The sequence below is a fragment of the Drosophila simulans genome, chromosome 3R (genome assembly GCF_016746395.2).
Source record: "Drosophila simulans strain w501 chromosome 3R, Prin_Dsim_3.1, whole genome shotgun sequence".
NCBI classification, from domain to species: domain Eukaryota; kingdom Metazoa; phylum Arthropoda; class Insecta; order Diptera; family Drosophilidae; genus Drosophila; species Drosophila simulans.
The window spans coordinates 28,080,273-28,101,339 of NC_052523.2; the positions used below are offsets into that span (position 1 = coordinate 28,080,273).

The 21,067-nt window shown below is 38.8% G+C and overlaps 1 protein-coding gene across 2 annotated transcripts; it reads left to right on the forward strand.

Annotated features, from left to right (window-relative positions):
* Positions 1 to 17,972: 17,972 nt before the first annotated feature.
* On the forward strand, positions 17,973 to 19,394 carry LOC6730390 (CCR4-NOT transcription complex subunit 9). 2 transcript variants are annotated; one of them, XM_016177953.3, is made up of 3 exons: positions 17,973 to 18,303; positions 18,379 to 18,997; positions 19,051 to 19,394. In XM_016177953.3, the coding sequence occupies exons 1-3, from the start codon at positions 18,133 to 18,135 to the stop codon at positions 19,080 to 19,082; spliced, it is 822 nt and encodes a 273-aa protein (XP_016037183.1). In that variant the 5' UTR covers positions 17,973 to 18,132; the 3' UTR covers positions 19,083 to 19,394. The 2 variants fall into 2 exon arrangements, with proteins under 2 accessions (XP_016037183.1, XP_002105672.1); XM_002105636.4 differs by having other exon boundaries at positions 17,975 to 18,997.
* The last annotated feature ends 1,673 nt before the right edge of the window (positions 19,395 to 21,067 follow it).

Below are 21,067 nucleotides of genomic sequence, written 5' to 3' on the forward strand. Positions count from 1 at the left end.
AACATTTTACATGAGAGGCAGCTCCGAAAAAATAAAATCGCGACCTCTCTTGTACATCAGCATTGTACAACTTTTGACTACCTGCTCTTTCCTGCTTGGTTTTTCGTTTTACGCAGAACCTTTTGCATTGCATCCATCTGTAGCACACACTGACCCCTCTTCGACTTGTTTTGGCAAACAACTAAATTATATAAACGACGTCGACTGAAATTGAACGCCTTTGGTTATTTGCGCGAAGTTTAATGGAATTTTCAACAGTTTTTGCAACAGCCGCACAGAGCACAACCCAAATCTCGCAGCAAGATGCCACATCCACCCGAAGTAGCCCTTCATCCGGTGTTTGTTTGCCGGGGCATACTGCCTGGCATATGCAGAGATGAAGTTTTTAAACTTTGTTTGTGCGGCCGCCAGTTTTGTAATTGACATATGGGATTTGTTTGACATTTGGGAGAAGAAGAACTTTGCATTTTTCCCGTCCTATCCTATGAAAGTAGCTATATTATTGCTTATACTTAAAAACTTATACACTTCAGTCGTATACAAAAAATGTGGATTGTGGTACACTACCTTTCTGGAAAAAGCTTATCATTAAGAAATCGATTTCCATTAATAATAGTGTGGTAAAGAAATTGTGCCTTCCTAGCAACCTTATCAGCTGTTAAGTTGGCGATCGATCGTTGCGAAACCAAAAACCCCAACAGATAGACGTCACTGAGTCATCCATATTTTGTATACAAATAAAAGGCTTAAGTTTGAATAGTAGAAGCACGCTTTCAGCGATTAATTGGATATGTAATCGATCAAATACCCCTAGAATGCCTCCGATAGGACAGTGACCACCTATAAAAGCCCCATTTTCCGGATCGTACAATATTCATAGTACAACTCCCCACCAGTTCACTACTAACGAACGAAATGGTGAATTCATCCCAAGTCTTTATCGTTGCCTTGCTGGCTCTTACGGTTGTTAACGCTAACCCGGTGGTGCAACAGGCGGCTAGCGCGCAGTTTACCTCGGCTGTATCCCGCTTTCTTCGGGCATTTAAGAGCATTATGCCCTGTGGATACGGAGACCTTCCCGTAATGTCGCCCATTGTTAGCCCCTTTTACGAATTCGAGCACATCAGCGAAGACTTCACTGTTGTTGGCAATGTAACGAACATCCGTATCCAAGGCCTAGATGGCTTCCAGGTCCTTAGTGCCAGCGACTATGGTAAAACTGGGGAGGCCGCCTATGACGTGCTCTTTCCTAAAATTCAAGTCCTTGGTTTTGCGGAAATTGATGGTTTTATCAATATCGGAGGATTCAAGGTGCCGATCCAGCAAAACGATGTGATTAACGAAGCTCTCGTCGACCTGCGCTTCGTGGGAAGCTACAGCTTTGATAACAGTCTGACCAACTCATCGGGACTACGTATGGTTAATTTTAGGCAGACTATTTACCTGGCTGGCGTCGAATTCGACAATTGGAACACCCTATGGAACATATCAACCAATAACTTCTGGAACCGTTTGATGCAGTCTCTGCTGCCACTTGCTCTCGAGGAGATTCAGCCCAATATTACCAACATCCTCTACCAGAACTTCTTTGTTCCGAAGATAAACGATCTGCTCGCCAACGTGAGCATGTCCGAGTTGGTAAGCTTCCTCCAGACTCAGGCTCAACTCTGGGAAAATGCAAACTGCCAGGCCCAGTAGGCCTATGTATTAAACAGTAAAATAAATTGGTGCATTAAAAATACAATAAATTTCGTGTAGAACTAAATTAAAAATAATTTTTCGGGCAGCAAACCGAAGAATGATTATTTTATTCGCTCTAAAAAGTTTGCTGAAAAAAAACTATTAAGAGGTGCCCAAAATTCGGCTAAGACCCAAAATTCGGCTAAGACCATTACCTTTACCGAATTTTTGTAAACAGTAATGAATTAAAATATTCAGGTGTACACATTTTATTTCAGTCCTTGAAATGCGAACTCAAAGACCAAGCGCAAATTCATGTCCCACTTTTCCGTATTTTAATGGACTAAATTAACATAAAATAAAATGACAGGTCCCTTATTCGTCTCTCGTAAGCCCATTTAATTTGTCAAAATAATGACAAGGTTTCAGCAGGCACATTTGGGATTCGCACAAACAGAAAAACCCTCAGCCTAACAAGGTCAGAGAGAACTAGCTATTTGCTTTGAAGTTTCCGATACTATGCTCTCTTACTCCCTCGCACAATATACTCGCAAGATATGGTGCCTTTTTAATTTGATCTGAGCACACGAGGGATGGGTAAGCGGACTGGGAGATAACTTAAAAGTCATGATGGGTATTAAACGTCCAACCCTTCGTTTCTTGCACACACGTGCACCACTCATACGAGCCCCCAGCTAAATATGTTAGCAGTCGGTTGGGTCGACAAACCCTTATCAAAATATTTATATGACTTCACATATGCTAAACGCAGAGACTGCTTGAACAGAGCTTCCGAAGCGACCAACCACCGCCGTTGTATGTATGAAAAAATGCTTAATGGTCTGTAATCTGCTTAAAACTTGGACACGAGCTCAATTTAGCAAATGGCAACCACGAACCAAACTGGAAAAGGCCAAAGAGCAGGGTCACTTTAAGCTGCTCGTCAAATTATTCGGTTATATTGTGCGGAAGGCTCGCTTTTTCAGTGCCCTTTTTTAATTTATGATCAGCACAATGAAAAAATCGTAAGCTCTTATAAAATTGTACTTTTAATTAATGCCAACACATATTTATATATATCTCAAAAATCATTCAAAAAGATACTAAAAAGGTTTATATTCAGACGGCGACCCGAATTCCATTCTCATTCTTGTAGCTTTGGTGCGTGTTCCACTCACCCTTCCACTATTTATCAGATCATTAAATAAATGACATAATAACTAAACTAACAACAAAGTCATGAATACGACTGATTGAATGAATTAATTACATTTATTTCTGTGGAGAGCGTTAATTGGGACACAAGCTTGCTTTATACATTTCATGGTCTTCCAATAAATTTCGCTTCATTCTATTCAACTAAAAATGCATTAATGCTTGTATATAAATTGATAGAATATAGATGAACCCCATTGTTCTGTGTAAACCACAAGATCAGTGCAGGAAAACGACAAAAATGTTTTATGCAATAAATACAACAAAATCCATGACTAACAGTAATATGCAATCATAATTAATCAATTATCTTAATTCTTCTGTATATCGCATCAATCAATACAGAAGTAACACAATCAAACAGCTCCAAGGTGCGGTTTCGCAGTTACGGGGAGTTGAGGACGACTGCCACAATGCACACATAATAACTTCAATCCGAAGAGAAGACAACTGCTGAGGGCCACCGAATCACATTCATTAACTCGCCACAATCGCTGCCACAACAGTTGCCAATATCCAGATTACAACGGCAATGACGGAACTGAATTCTGTGGGCTGAAAGATGGAATTCCAGTTGTAGTGGGGAAATTTGAGACCTTGAGAAAATCAACCAAATTCGACGGCTCTGAAGATTCCGAGCATATGAAATTATAGGGACAACCAAAATATGCAGCGATAAAAATCCATTAGTAAACAATTGGAAACACTGCACCTTAAATGGACGTATCAGCTGAATTTAAATATACTACAAACAACTACAAAACGGAATTAAACATTTTTTTAAGAATAAACTAAAAAGCTACATGTTGAGGAAGTCTAAATCTATATCAAAATATATATCATACAACTTTTAGTAAAAACCTAATCCTGCGGAGGCATAAAACGATATCGAAGAAGAATTAGTTAGATTAGTTAGTCTGCCCCTTTTTTATCCATTATTTAACTTCAATAAGCCAACCACCAAGTGCCAGAACGACAGCAATCCAAAAAATATAAGGCAAACATAAAATCCATTTGTGTATGTTTACCTGCATTCAAATTAACGTACCCACACAATCCAACGTGCGTAGCAGTACAAAAATTTAAAAAGGGGGATGGCACTGAGGGTGGCGCTGAGAAGCAGCAAAACCAAAGCCAAGCAAACCAAAGCCAGCAGAATGCTGGTAGCAATATTTCTAATCTAATTTCAGCAAAGTTGAGGGGAGAAAAAATTAAAAGAAAATACTCGCAAACAGAGCGGGCAAGCGAAATGCAAAATAAGAAAAAATAAAATGAATAGGGTGAATACCCACGCAAAGAATGACGAAATCACAACAATGCAGCAGAGGCACGAGCCACAAACGCACAGGTAAATGTAAGGAAAACTTTAAGGACGAGCTTAGAGTGGGAGAAAGGCAGCACCCTGGAGAGGGCAGGAGAAGAATGTCGAATGTCGCTAAATGAAATTAGAAACGCATAAAAGAATAACACAATCTGCCAAGGGAGAAGGAAGCTGCTTTTACTGGAGCCGAACTTATAAGGGACACTGTAAAACGGGCACCTAAAATTTGTTTAACGTAAGGTTTAGTTATACATAATACTATGTACATATTTCACGTTTTTGTTGAGTGTTTAAGTACATCAAACAAATGTGTTTTACGCGCGTGTTTTTCGATTTATTGTTTAAAGTTTGATGCATGAGCTTACAATTATGTAGGTCAAAAACCGATCTAAGTCAATATTTCTTTTAATTGTGGGCTTTTCGCAACGAACTTTATTTATTGTATTTTCAACCAAACAGAAAACAGATGAAAAAATCGATTCGAATATCTTGTTTGCTTTTTTCACTGTTAGGTGAGCCAGGGAAGCAGATGTTGACAAGAGGTATTTGACTGCCCTCCTGGCTTTGATCCAAAAAATAAATAAGTCCTAAGGAATCTGGCTCTGGAAAGGTGTAATAAGAATCTTCGCCCTTGCAAAACAAAAAGAAATGCTCAGCAACATAAAATAATAAACATAATTTCGCCTTTGTCGTCGCATTTCATTATTAACAGGCAAATGCGTTGAATTTCATTAAAAGTTATGTTTCGCTCCGGCATTGTTGGCCTTGTTGCACGCACAATCAAAGTTCTTAACGTCTGTTGTATGCCTTCAGGCGACAGCAACTGAAATTAGCAACGTAGCTCTGGCCATGGAGAAATCTCTACTGCTCGAGCGGAGGCGGTGGTAAACAGAGTTTGTAAGCCATTTAGCTGCACTGACATTTGCCGCAGGTGAGCCATGAAAACGGAACCAAATCAAACCGAACTGAATCATGCCGAGAGCCAACCGAAGGCTAACAAAGCCAACTAAACTAAATGTTAATCTTGTTGTCCGCTGCCCCCTGCCTCCTTCCCTCTCTCAAGCCTCACCACCAAAGCCGCCACACATCTCCACTCCACTTAAAGCCTTTGACGCGTTCCATGCCCACAAAGTCGAGCAACATGTTTGACAAGTGACAGCCGTATCGCAGCAGGCTACCGTAGGACGGCTACAATGGGCGTGGCAGCGGCACAACGTCCCAGCTCTATTTTTATATTGAAGGCAGATATGTCCGAAGATATTGGTTTGAAAGATATAACAACAGGATCCCGTGTATTACCCAAGCCAAAACTTGCCTAACTTAATTCACATACCTAATAAAACTAAATATATATGATCCAGTAGTGTTCGGCAACTTGTATCTTAGATACCTGAGATAACAATAAAAATTTAATATTCAAAAAATCCTGCGCCAATACATATGTACATACGAACCTGAAATACTCAGCGCGACTAAGGCATTAAAATGCAACAATTTGTTTTACTTGTTGGCATTGACTGGACCTGAAGCACATCCATGACCCAGCAGCCAGCAGTGGTACGAGCTACCGAGGGCAGAGGAACTGCTGTAGAGGGAATCAAAAAACATTTTACGAGCGCATTTCAACTGTAACAAATGTCCGAGGGCCATTGACAGAAGGGCGGTATGGGAGGAGAGAAAGCATTGGCTACTGTGAGTGGTAGAGAAATAGGGTACGAGCAAAAACTGACCTCATCCTTTAAATCCAAAGACAGGGACAATCGAAAGCAAAAACCACGCGAGGGTATGGATTCATTGAGTTGGGAGAGTAAAAGCTAGCTGGATTCTGGGGGATACGGAACATCGAAAAAAGGTGAAGGTTAATATTTCTAGTTTGAACATATAAACTTTAATCATTTCGAGTTTTCTCAAACTCTCACTTTCTAATCTGTAAGTTCTTAGATAAATAATGACTGTTTAATGATACATGTTTCATGTATAAATTAGGTATTAACACACTTAACACACAATTTTGATGACAAAGAACATTGGAATACGATTTTAATTAAATTTTGAAGTAAGATTCTCGACCTATTTTGAAATGCACGAAAGGATATTGCAAGAGTGAGAATAGCGTTCAGGCTGTCCCTCGATGCTGCTGAGTATTTGGGTGCACAAGGGGGAATGGTGAACTCACACCCAACACACTGGACGAGAAGCGCGACATGGACGTGCGCTGCTAGTGTGCGTGTCTGTATATTTAGTATGGCTCTGGGTGCAATTACCAATGAACGTAACAGGTGATCAATTGTTATAAAACTCCCAGGGTGCTTTTGCTTTTCATTATTTTCAATTCACCGTTACTGCCCTTCTGCATGTGTGTGCGAATGGCGCTGCTGTGCGCGGTAACCTCAGGCCTTTGAGTCCCCGTAGATGTTTGTGTCCTGTGTGAGGAGCCCTGCAATGTTACTGTTGCCGCCAAGGCTGAAATTATGTACATGACGCGTATACTTGATTTTGCTTTTTCTGTTTTCTCTACCTCCTCTTTGAGCATGTCGAGGAGGCGATTAAGCGTGACCAATGGTTCTGCTACTAAGTTACTCTACATGTTTATAGCACTGCACTGCAAAATGGGAGCGTTCACGTTTAAGCACGTTTAAGCGTTAGACAAAGTATCAGGGGCATTAAAAAAAAGTCTACAAAGAAGTTTGTCAACGGTGACAGCTGCATAAATTAGGATAGGAGCTCGGTTTCGAGGTTCCTCAACTGGGAAATGATATCCAACTACTAAGTCCTAGCTGCTAGTTATGGTAAATTTATTACCATTTATAAGAATATTCGACATAAACTGAAAACAAGAGAGAATGCTATAGCCGAGTTCCTCGACTATCAGATACACATTACTCAGTTACTGGAAGTGCAACATTTCATAATTTTTTGGGGATATCGATTTCGGGGAATAAATTGGGACAAAATTTAAAAAATGTTCAAAAACGTGACCGTTTTGTGCGTTTTGTAAGTGTAAGAAGGGGCGTGTCCAAAGTGTTTTTGCTTTACCGATAGAGATTGGCAAGGCAAACAATAGAACGAAGAAAAAATAAAACATTTCTGGGCGTTGGAGTAGGCGTGGCAAATAGTTTTGTGTGAAATCGATAGACATTTTCAAGACTAATAAAAATATGAAAAAACATCAAGTATATGAGTAACAGGTAAATCAGCCAAATCTCTTGGTAAATTTCATGGAATATATCAGCACAAAGAAAACGCCGCTCCAGCAACATAAAATAAATGTATACAGCAAATTAGGTAGAAGACTTAAAATGTAGTTTTTTGATTTGGAAGTGATTTCAAATTAGATTTGTAGCGATAGAGATAAAACAAATATGAGCGATACAGTCGAGAGCTGCGACTAATAGATATTCCGATATTGAATAAACGAACATTGCCAGCTAGCCATATTAAGCGGGCCTTACACAGAAAGGAAATTTAAATTTAAGATTAGGTTGATGCTTAAAAAAACTTACTTCATCAAGCAGAGGGTGAGACAAGTGAAAGCTAAACCAACCACTAATTGAATTAAAGCAACTACAGCGAAGTTTAAAATGAACGATTTCTGCTCTGCCCAGCCACTTTTTAGACAGCACAATAATCACTCTTCAAAATGCTTAAGCATCAGCGCGATTTTAATTACTTCAAATACCTTGCCGCATGTAGGCGGCGCCAGCAGCTGTAGCTCCTGGCCGCCGACAAATTACCGTAGCTCTTACAGGACCCTAACTCATTAGCAGTTCGAGTTGGACAAAAAACAACGCAAACGCAGAAATCAGCAAAAGCGCAAAGTCAGGCTAGAAGCCAGGTTAGCCCAGCTCTCGAAGTGTGAGTACGAGTGCCTGTGTGTGGTGGCACTAATGTGTCATGTTAAATTAACACTTTAATTTATTCCGCGTTTGCCAAGCTGCAAAGTGCATATTTAATCAGTTTGTATTTGCGTTTCCTTCGCCCCCGGTTTTTTGGGCTGCGGCTGCCAACGAGTGGCACGTGAAGTGGTGAGGGGTGTCGGTGGGTGGTGACTGTCTGCCTAACGTTTTGTATTCGTATATACTATACAAGCGAGACCTTAACACCACCGTTCGGCGCTACTGAGAGCTTTTTTGTAAGCCAGTTTAATTCATGCTTGCTTTTTAAATTGCTGCGTTTAACACACAAAGGGAATTTTACAATTTGCAAAAACATTTCCAAATACCAATAATCAACGAGTTTCCAAATACAAAGCTAATAATAACGCTCCGGTCAAACTAATTTAAGTATTTATTAATCATTGGCTACATCTTTCGTTAATGACGCTGTTTTTCCAAATAGATTTTTAGTTGTCCTTTTTAAGAAAATTGTTAAAAATTTAAATTAAAAATTTTTTCTCTTTTTTATTACTATGAACAGCCGATTTGTAAACTCGGTGTTAAATTTGATCAGTTTTTGTGAATTCCTTCAACGTTATCGTTATAAAACATGTTTACTGTTCCTTTATTTTAAGTTCTGTTAATAACCAAGGACCTGCAGCAGTGGGACAGGACAAGGACAAAACAGACAGGTAGCGACTAGACATAATATCTTGATAGCTTTAAAAACTACAAAACAAAATGTTTTTAGCTATATTCTTAGGGCTTTAAGGCCCATCGGTTGTCAGAGAAAAGAAGAATCTCTTTAAACCTCTATGAATTTTTGAACTGAAATAAAAAGTTTGAACATACATTCGCATATCTGAGCCCGCCAATTTTCCGGAGCCATGTACCTTTTCCATTGTTTTCGTCGACTCACGCACATCTCGTTTGGTCTTTTTCGTTTTCTAAGCAAAACACCCACGGGTTGGCGGCAGCAATTCGGTTGTAAAAACACAGCTGGACCCGCTGAGACCTAACAGTAAATGCGGAGAGGAAAGAGGAAATTCCAGTTCCAGGTCGAGTCTTTTCACTCTTCTTGCGCCACTCCCGCTATCAGCCTTACCGCAAATCAACCTTGAAGCACTTTTGGCTATCAGACTGGACCGATCCCACATTCTGTAAGGGTCGAGCCTACACCACCAACTTTCAATTAAGTCGCACACACACTCACAGGGGGGCGTTGGTGCTGGCAATGGCAATCACCTGAGGTGACTACGAAGTAATTAACGCAGTTGAATTAATTTTGCCCTTCAAAAGAGTTGCGGTGTAGTCCCAGCCGGAAAAACGCATATCAATCACAAATATCGCCGGGAACCTCTCTACAACCTTAATTAGAAAGTAAATCGTGACCATTAATTAAATGCTCAAATAAAACTTCCTCTCGCATTTTAAGGTTGTTAATCAAAGCCTCTTGCAGCTGAGATTCTATCTGGGTAGAGCACAACAAAATTTAGCACCTTAAGCAAAAGGATAGCAGCAATTGTTGTAAGTATCACTTCTACGCTATCAGATCCGTCTCAACGCTTGTCGGGTTGAAGCCCAGTCATAACTCAATTTCGTTTGCAATTTCATGCACCTGTGACAACACGTAGAGCGAAACAACAACAAAACGCCACTTAACGCCTTTGTGACGCTTTCTGCATAGGGTCGGTCGTGTTCTTGTATCAGAAAACAAATACTCTGTGGAGCATTAGATACATTAAATTTAGGAATTTGCGATAAATTAACTAAAAGCAATTAACGTATTGTGTGCTATTTGGGATGATGTTGAATACATGAGAGTCGTGTGTGTGACGAATAAATATTTTTTTGCGGTCTATTTGGCAGTGTGGCAATATGTTGGTATATACTTATTTTTGCCCTTTGCATACATTAGTCACATGCTATGCAGGAAAAAGCCGACGATAATGTTTTTCCTTTCACTACTTTTAATGTGTGCATGAGATTGGATTACGTGAATGAAGTCATGTGCACATGCCGAGATTTTTTTTATTTGAATTAAATTTTTAATATAATATAAGCCGTTTTTCTTTTTAAATTGTCGCACATTGCCTTGCATTTGATAAATTTCCTTTTTTTTCTCTGTCTGTAGCAAATCAAAATGTTCACTATGTTATTTATTGCCTTAAGCATTTTCATATATGATTACTCTCGAACTTCACTTCGCAACAGCAAAACGGATGCTTTAATTCTTACACACTATTTCGCTCGATTTCATTTTGATTTTATATACTCATTCGGTATAAAATTGTATGGGTCGTTTTTTCTTATTTTCCGGGCGGCAGATAATTGAAATGGATAAATTCGATTTCTTTCTCAGCAAATGCTTTACTGAAGCGTTAAGCTTTTGTGGGTTATAAATTTTTATCACGAAGCAACAAAATGTTACAATGAAATATATGAGGTAGGTACACAAAGGAAATAAGACTGACCCACCCAAATGGCCAACCAAATATTTATATATTTGCTATTGAAATTTTTAATATTTATTTTTATCATACTGCACATAATTACGGGTCGAATACATTTATAATGAGGCCCTGCTTAACATTATAATTAAGTCATGCTCGCTCCTTTGGAAAATTTAGGATGTGATGTTGATATTCATGCCGCATACATATAGGCAAACTATCTTTGTTTTAACCTAGATAAGTAAAGTAACAGGAAGTGAAATTTGTATATATTTTTGATTGGGTAAACACTGTCAGTCTCTCCGTATAAACATTACTATCTCGGGAACAAGAAAAGTCAGAAACTTGTGTCGCCTACTATAAAGCCTACAACCCCCGCAAAACTGTCACGCTCACAGTCTTAAAACATTTTTTTATTTTATTATTTGTCCTGCAAAATTCGATAAAAATCTGATAGTCGAGGACCTCAATTATAGCGTTCTGTCTTGTAAGTTATTTCAGTGTATTTAATTAGCTTCAAAAAGGGCAATTCTGTACGCAGATTTCATCAGCAAGTTAAGTTCAGTGTAATATAAGGCTGTCGCTAGTAGAATCTAAATTAAGCTGAAAGCTGTAAGTGGAACCGCAGTAGCCATACTCGTTAGGACAAACGTGCAGTATTATTTCACTGATTGAACATTATAGTGGCTTATTAAAGGAAAAAAACATTATACTGCACAGAAGTGCAGCAGTTGCAGAATCCAGGATTTCACGTACGTTAATTAACATAATTGGGGCAATTAAGGCTCGCACGTATTTGCTAGCAATTTATCGGCTCTTGCTCACTTACACAATTGGTGTTAAAAATAATGCATTTAACTCGTTGCCAACGAAGTGACACCGCGCCCGGGTGTGTGTACTCAAAAAATGAGGATGTGAAAAATGGGGATGATTAAATTCTAACGGACACTGCTGGACCATGTCCATCGGCAATGACGACAATTGTGGGCGCACAAATGGCGCGCCATTGTGCTTGCCCAGGACGTAGCCAAATAGCCGGCATTACAATTTAGAAAATCCCTGTCTTGCATTCGCCTCATGTAAATGCCCAGCACACGTAGCAGAGTGTAACAGGTTAAACACTGCGCCACGTTAATTGCGTCGCTTAATTGCACTACAGTTGCAACTGTTGCATGTGTGTGAGCAATTTTTATGCAATAACAATAAGGCTGCATAACAATGAAAGCAACGTTTTTGTCATCCCTCTCTTACCATTTGGTTTTTTGAAAAATTACTTCACACAGTGAGAACAGCAAAGGGCCATTTGCACTGGCTGCCACAAAACGCGGCCAAATTAACAGAACAGTCACGGGATTTCTCTCTAATAGTTGCCGCCCAAATGACGTCAGTAACTTAATTTTCTCATACACTTAGAAAAAGTTTCCTCTAATAAACGCAGTATAAAAAATATATATTTTAAGCTGTATAATGGTTAAAATGGCCTCAAGCTAATTTTTTACGGGTTTACCCAGTTCTACTGCGTTTTTGGGGCTCTTAAGTACATTTCTTCCAGTGCACCATTCCGGCATACTCACAATAGCTACTCTAATTGCCATACATTTTCGGTTTTTCAATGGTTTAGGCCATGGACAAAAACGTCCCGAGCCGGCAGACCAATCCTCTGTCCAAATCGCAGGCATATCGTGCCTTGTTTGTGGCCACTGGTTCGCAGTGTAAGAGGAGCAAAATAACAGAGACACATCCAAAACGTTCTCTACGCCAACTTTGACATTGTTTCTGGTGCATATGTGGAGTTGTGTGTTGAAAAGTGCATGGAATAAACGAACACCTAAGTTTATTTTTTGGCTGTGAAAATTGCACAACATTGAAAGTAACAAATCCAAAGATAATTGTTACCTTTTTTTAATGTTACCACATCTATTTCTCCTACAATTTATGTTTACAGGGCATGTAGTTAATCTTAGGGACCCTTTGATAATTTAAAAAATAAAGTCATTTACTTTTGTTGTGTTAGTAAATATTTTCCTCCTACCATTTCTGTTTAAAGGGTTCTCCGAGAGATTTTTTTTTCCAGAGAAACAGTGATATCATAATAAGATCCAATAGAAAGCGACTACCATCAGAAACCAGAAGCCGAATGAAACCAAAACCAAATTGCATTTCGGTGCACCGCTCCACCGCTTCTCTACTGAAAGACCTTCCAGAGGCCTGCCATTTTGACTAATTTAAATTAATATTATGCCAAGCTGCAGCAGTGGGTGCCTCAGGCATTTCGGCTTTGTCCTCTGGTCCTTTTTGGGCCCAGACAGCTCATTTGCCATTGTTCGCCAGCCACGCAAATTGAAATTGAAACTGCAACCGGATGTAATTGGGCTTGCATATGTACGTTGTGTTCGGTTCAGTTCGCTTAGGTCTCTCTGTCTGTCCGTTGATAATATCATTGATAGCTTTTACCACAATTTGTAACCACAATAAGTTGCTGGTCACAGTTGGAGCTGCAAAAAATGACCATGAGTGCGTCCGTGTGTGGTGGGTGTGTATGGCAACGGAAAATTGAAAATTATTAGCTACCCTTATCTGTTGAATGGCTTGTTGATTATAACCGAAGCTGCCCAATGGACTTGCAGTTGCTTTGAAATTAACGAACTAATACACATGCCTTGTGCGTGAGCATGCTGATATATATAAGATTCAAAAAGTTAAACCTATAAAACAAAAAACTAGAGTAAACGGTATATTCGTTTCCTCGAGCTTTATATACCTCTTACTCTGCTAGTAAGAGCGCCAGGCAATGCCAGGAAATTTTACATTTTGTTGGCATCAATAAAAGAGCTGGTAAAAAAAAGTAAAATAAAAAAATCTGCACGTTTTCCAAATTTTTGCTTTAAAAGACATTAAATTGCGGTTGTGGGCGTTAGAGTGAGCGTGACAAAATGTTTTCAGCACATCAAAATCAATCTTCTGTTACCAATTTGAACTGTTGGTATGTCTCTATATTCTACATGGTTAATCTTAGCTTTTTGAATTTGAGATTTCAGCGTTTATTCCTAATCCAGACTAGGAATATACAGTTTATGGGGTCGCAAATTGTTTTTGTTTCCTGTTAAATATTATTCAAAGAGTCTAGTATACTTTTAAGTAGTGGGTGAAATTACTTTAAAGAAGGTGTTACACCAAGTAAACAGAGCAACAGAGATGAAAAGAAAAACAAAACCAGCGAGTTAAACAACTAAAAGTGTCACAATTGTTGTGACTTGTAACTAGGACCAATTGTTTAACTTTGGTCAGTACAAGCACCTGTGCCAGCCACAGCAGAATTACAAAACATCATTTCGCAAAAATAAAATGAATAAGAACAAAAAGTCAAGCAAAGTGGGAACTGGCACGGTAATGCAACAAGTCAAAACTGCACGTACTTAAAATTTATTGTTGTTTTTTTTTTTTGTTTTTTCTGTTGCTAGGCTCTTTACTCTTTTAGAGGCTTACTTGAGCATTAAATAAACCGAAACAAGAAACGGAAATGGCAAGATAAGGCCCAAACCTACACAGTTGCCTGAGTACAATTGTCAACGGAGCGTATTGCTTGTTTTCAGCATGAAACGTGTATACCTAATGTTGGCCTTGCCAAGAAGCATTAAATATAATATCCCAAAACAACTGAGCAATGGAACAACTTAGCGCAACCATTACTATTTGCTTACGTTCTACAGATAACCTAAAGGAAGTATTATTTGATATTAAATATTTTAATATTGATTATGTTAAGAAGGAAGACAGTATATTCTCGGCAGAAATGTTAAATATTTTGTTTGCAAGCTTTGCAAATATACGTATTAAGTCTTCTGCTCTGTTTTGCTGTGAGAATCAAAGTTAATGTAAGCGCACATCTCTCTAAGTCATAAGCAAAACAAATTTTTATTAAAAGTTGCGCTGCGCCGAAAAAACATTTCGCGTCTGGTATGTGTATTCAAAATTAGAAGTGACAGTTGAGCGGAAGCCAATAAAAGCGAGAGGGTAGATAATATTGTTATTAAAATGCTTCCGCTTTCACCCAACACAAACAGTTGCGCCTATTGTACGTCTCTGTCGCTAATCAGAAAAGATTCCAAAAGGTATTCATATGCAAAGCGGAGAGACACGACGCTCACATTATTCATTGCGAATGACAAGCGGAAGGGATACCGCTCATGACTTGGGAAGGGAAACTTTAGAGGCGCTTAAGGTAAAATGTAATCAAAAGCCGTGAAAACATTTTTACACGTCATTAAACTCAAATTCAACAAACCATGGCAGCGTATGTTACAGCATCCCACGGATAGCATACACACATTTATACAGAATGAAATGGCTGGCGGCGGATCACACATACATACAAACACCTACTTGCACAAGAAGCTTCTCATTCAACCTTGCCAAAGATTGATGTGGCTCGAATGCATAAATAAATTAAAGCTTTCAATAAATTCACGGGGAATGTTTTTGGGCTCATCAACCCAGGTCCTGCAGTAATATTACAAAAAAAATAATAATTAGCTTGATATGACACGCTTATATCCCACAACTCGTTACACATATGGGGAGTGAAAACGAGACAATTTTTACACAAGTTTCCAACAAGAATTCCAAATATTAATTAAACAGAGCCAGCTTTTTAATTAAAGTAGCATTTTTAGGAAATCAAATAAAATTGTATTTCCAGTTAAAAGAACAACAGCCTGGAGGCAATCCAGTCAGACCTTAATCCATAAGGCTTTGAATTATTAATTTTTAAACTTTTCGCAACACAAAAAGAATGACCCAAAGGCCTTTGATTTGGCCTATGGGTCAGTGAAGCTTAAGTAATAGGGTGATGCGAGCTTGGTACCCTTGCCCCATATGTGCTTTCTCGCTTGAGTGCGCATTGTCAGACCCAAGTAGCTTACGGGGAGGATTATTAAAAAGTTCGAGGGAGAAACCTCAGCAAAAAGATAACAGTATATTGATTGAAAACCGCATGCATAATGCATTAATTTTTCGAACCATTTCGTTTTTTCTTGTCGTGCAAGTTCCAGCTCAGAAATATCAGAAGTAAAACAATTTACTTTGCTCTATTCAAAAGTGTAATTTGTCTAACTGCCAAAATCAGAATTATAAAAAATAAAGCACAAGTAATGAAAAAGTAACCGAAAAAATGAAAACGAGAACGACACATCACTATACAATAAAGGAAGGTAGCATCAGCAACCTGAAGCTCTACACCTGTTTTAGTCAAATAGGAACAAGTGGTGTATAAGTAAATAGGACCACTTTATAATTAAAAATCAAGAGATACATTTTTCCCGATTATTTCCATGGAATATATATGATAAAGTGGTCTGATCCCGCTAGTGTACAAAATTAAATAGAATGCCAATTTTTGGGAAAATCTGCTTTATAGCAGAGTTTGCGTACAAAAGGATGGAGAAGGGACAGTCAGTCATGTTACATGGACTCGGGTTTTGATACTGATCAAGAATATATATACTGTTTAAGGTTGTAAATGTCTCCTTTACTACGTTGCGAAATACTGACTGAAATCAATGTATTCTGTGCAAGGGTATAAATATTGGTTGCAGGTCTTTTGACAACTGACAGTTTATGTTCCCGGTTACATTATTTTCTTTACAAATGTGATTGGTTGGCTGTCAATTTAAATGCTTTACTCATCCTTTACCAATTTTAGGATATTTACAACCACTATAAAGATTGTGGTAATCATATAAAATTAGAATTTTTTAGTTAACATTACGATATAGCGGAATGAAAAAAAAACAATTTTACCATGTACATTACATTGCATTAGATAATTTGTAAAATTGAGGACAAACAAAAGTTTAGAAAATGTTTAGATTTCTTTATTTTATTATGTGGCAACGCCCAGAAATTTGAAAACAATGTATAGAAGTGGCTTTTGGAAGAGACAAAGATATTGAAACATTAAGATGCTGTACCCTCTTTTTTGATGCTCTTTTAAAATGTTATTTAAAACCCACGGAATGAGAGTGCCTTAGTAAATGCGACAGCGGCGGTAGAGCACCGAAAACCATCGAGTCCAGTCCGACCCGACACATTCATCCTCTAAATGTAAAGTTGTTAAATAGATAACAAAACAAGTAGGCAACATGATCGTTATGTAGTTCAATATGTATCTGTTTCTTTATTGATATAAAACATTATAAGGAGACACTTATACAGGGTACCGAACTGAGACCGACAGGCCTAATTAGGCTAATTCCATAATTTGCTGCCAAACAAAGAGATCGGTGATTGTCGGGTGAAGATAAGAAAAAATTGTGACCGCGCAATGGTTATATTTTGATTTTATGATGCATAATTTAATTAATATACATTACGCTGTCATAGACAAATATTTGTTTGGGAACTGCCGCAGCTGGCGAACGGTTTGACAACTTCTGTTTATCGCGGTCAGATACATATGTACATATTAGTAGACTTTAGTCTCTTTTACCCGTTACTCGTAGAGTAAAAGGGTATACTAATTGGTTGAAAAGTATGTAACAGGCAGAAGGAAGCGTTTTCGACTATGTAAAGTATATATATTATTGATCAGAATCAGCAGCTGAGTGGATCTGGCCATGTCCGTCGAGATCTCAGGAACTATATAAGCTAGAAGGTTGAGGTTCAGCATAAAGATTCTAGCGACAAACACGGAGCGAAAGTTTGCTGAACCATGTTGCCACACCCACTCTTACGCCCACAAACCGCACAAAACTGCCACGCCCACAATTTTGAAAAACGTGTTGATATTTTTTCACATTTGTACAAGTCTTGTAAATTTCTTTCGGTTTGCAACAAAACTTTTTGCGCCTTAAAGCCGCCATTTCATTCCCCAAATTAAATTAACTTAAATTAACTGAGTAACGGGTATCTGATACTCGGTGAACTCGACTTAGCATTCTCTTTTGATTTAAATTTTAGTTTCCCGAATTAGCAAAGCAAATTGTCAGGTCAGCAAGTTTTTCTCTGATAATAAAGCTGATGCTAATTAACACGACGAACATGCCGTTTTAGGCCCGCACATACAGAAGACCGAGTCACATTTCCGTTTCCGATTTGCATGTGGAACGAGTCGCGATTCGACACATAAACTATTGCAAATTTATTTGCATTCCACTTCTTGTATGTCTTTGCCCATTGTTATGCTAAATTCATAGGGCATGCGGTAAAAAACTTCCCGGGAGTTTAAATGAATTTGCTCTTATGATCTAACACTTATTAGTGTGTTTATCCGACAACAAAACATTCGTCCAGTTGGTATACGGCTAAGGTTCAGCTGATATGATATGGCGCATCTTATTATAATCTCCTCTTAAAGTTGTATATAATTTGTTTTTCAAATTGCATGTTATTCGGTTAAACAATAGTTTTTTTCACGTAAACAAAACCAGAATTGCTTAGATAAATGAGTCAAAGTATAAAAGTATGTAGTATTAAACGTTTCTTATAAAAAATATTACTTATACAAAAACTACAATCGATCAGCTTGATTTATTACATATTTCACATCCACGGCGATAATATTAATTACTCCTCACCAAGAAGAACTTAAATGAGTGCCCTAAACATGGATTGTGAACAGCGCGGCGATATAGATAGTGTCTTCGGTTGGATCGCCAATCTTTGCAACAAAGAAACGCGTCTTTGGGCGATGTTGGAGCTATTCGAAAGGCGCAGCAACATTGACAGCCTAGGACTCTTGCTATGGCATTCCTTTGGAGCTGTGAGTGGTTTGCTACAAGAGATTGTGACAATATATCCGGTCATTTATCAAGAAATTGAATTAACCGCCCAACAGTCGCACCGGATTTGCACTGCCATTGGGCTGATTCAGGCTATGGCCGCACATCCCTTCATTGGTATTCAACTCATACGATGCCAATTCATGTGCTATTTGATGCCATTGCTTAAAATGACTTCTCAAACTCGCGCCGTTGAGCATGTTCGCCTCTCTGTCTTGGGCGTCATTTGCGGTCTACTGAAATCAGATCATCCGGAGATCGTATCTTATTTTTTGGGCACTGAATTAATTCCACTTACCCTGCGGCAGCTGGAGTTTGGTACCACAATGAGTAAGGTGCTCTGTGCATTTGTCTTGTACCGCACCTTAGAACACGAAGTGGGCTTAAAGTTTGCTAGTCGAAGACTGGCACGAAGGCTGCATCTGATCCATACTTTGGCCAGGGTTGTGCACCAACTCACACTGGAACCGGAGCCTAGGGTTCTTAAACATGTAGTGAGGATCTATTCTCGTCTGGCTGATCATCCCCAAAATCTGGAGCTGGTCCTTAAGCTATTGCCGGCTCAGATTCGAAACGGTTATTTTTGCCAGGAAGTTTTAGTGGGCTTCGAGAGCGCTTCTCTAGAGCTAGCTGATCTTAACCGTAAGCTCAGTAAAAGAGAGGAAAAGGACAAGGGTAAGGGATCCATAAACTCGCAGGATAATTTTATATAATTATTTTTCTTTTAGCTTGTGATGATACCATGCCGGAAAACCATTGAAGCTAAATTTCACGCCTCCTTAGCTTTCCTTTTCCTAATTGTCCTTATCAATGCATATAAATGGTGAACCAATCAGATGTTTTATTTTGTGGCTACTGGATATCTTTGGTTGGAGGATATATAAGGCTTCTCTTGGAGCATTAAGTTAGAATAATGCAATAAACAGATCGTAAATATTTTGATACCATTTTTCCACCGTAATTGACATGACGATACTTTCAATGTCAAACAATAAATTCAATTTCCAATCAATAGCCCCAAAAAAAATAAAGGCTTAGTAGCACACACACATTACAGTTACCCTAAACCCTACCACGCACGTGCAATGGCTCTACTTTTGACATATATATTTAGTGAAACATTCGAATGAGCAAAAGGTTGAGGCAAACGGAGTACAAATGGTGTTGTAAGTCCAAAGAAGCGGAAAATAAATGGAAAAGGCGATATGCGCCAGGTATTTAGAACAGTAAGAAACTTGAGGATATAGCAGCTTTTAGTACCGAGTACCTAGAACTACCTCCATTAAAAATTGTATCTTGACGTTGGGAAAAAGCCAAAGTCTTTATGGAAGCTAAAAAGAAAGTATACAAAGTAGCTAAAGCAGAGAATAAACAGCCAGGCAACAACAATGACAGTCAAACAATGAAAATCAATTTACATTTTCATCTCACATGACGTAGTCGATGAAGAAGGGCCGGGAAAAAAGGGCGCAAAAATGTACAGAAAATGCGAATATCAGAAAAGCAACCGCAATCTTTTTACCAAATTGTTTCGAGGGTTGCCATTGCCTTTTTTCGCTCTTCGTTGGCTTTGCCACGCAACTCAATCATAAGTAAATATCTGCCTCGCCCACACGCTTGCGAAAAAACGCAGCTTATTATGCCCACGGGTAAAATATAAAGGGAATATAGAGGCGTACGGTTTAACGGCTGAAAAGTAGCACGTTGGCAGGCGAGACACGTTCTAATAGATTTTTTCAACCTCTCGCCTTTTGACGCCTGGCATGGCATACAAGTAACACATGTTGCTTTTGTTTGGCTTCCTGTCGCACATAAGGATGAAAAGAAGGAATCCGTCACATTCATAAAAATTAAATTTTCACTGCATAAATTATAGTTTAACTTTCTTTTCACTAAAAAATCGTATATGTTTTTTTTTTGTCTTGTAATAAAATAAATTTTAAAATTTGAGTTGCCGAGTTAAAAAAATGTTTTAATACCTTTTTCCTTTTTGTTTTTCTCAACTCACCTAATGTTGAGCGTAACTATTTATTATTCATTTTTTGAGAACATTTTAAAAATCAAAAAAGGATTTTAAACCACAAATGGGCATTGATTAGCTAGCCGGATAGGGCGCATCCATACATATGTATGTTCATGTGTATATGAGCATCAATCTATGCAAATTGCTTGGAATTGAGTGGCAACCCAATCCGAAAATTATGCCATCAGCACTCCACGGACAACAATGAAGATGAACAGCGCTTCTGACTGGTAATCGCAATCGATGCTGCTGAATTTGACAGGAGGGGAGATAGCCAGCGGGTGGTAAAAGGTACCAAGAGCAGGAAGACAGCCAGAGCCGGAAGCTGGCAGACAACTAATTGGACATCCGGTGGCCCCGGCGCTTATCGGCTTGGAATCAGGACAAGGGCAAGGTAAAGGCAACTTAAGGATTCTTTCCCGCTGCCTTTCTTTCTTCTACTGCTAAGTTGTGCGCTATGTTATTAACACCATATTGAGTAAAAGACCGGCGGCCTTAGAAACGATAGCTGAGCTGAAAGGTCCGTATGACTGGCAGTTAAGGGTAGGACCTGCCATTTCGATTCTACCTATATGTCCGCTGCGACATAAAAGAACCTGAGGAGCTCGAGTTGCCGGTGTCGTTTGGATTGATTTAATTGAAGCCGATTACCCAGCTGGATTCTGCAGCCCAGACCACCAGCAGGGCAAGCTCATTAGGTCAATCCATATTCTAGCTTACGA

What these genes read in the sequence shown, in the direction of transcription:
- LOC6730390 (XM_002105636.4), top strand. Translation starts at nt 18,133, where the DNA reads ATGAGTGCCCTAAACATGGATTGTGAACAGCGCGGCGATATAGATAGT. An exon ending in AAGAGAGGAAAAGGACAAGG is followed by an intron (nt 18,998 to 19,050) that starts GTAAGGGATCCA and finishes TTTTTCTTTTAG; the next exon opens with CTTGTGATGATACCATGCCG.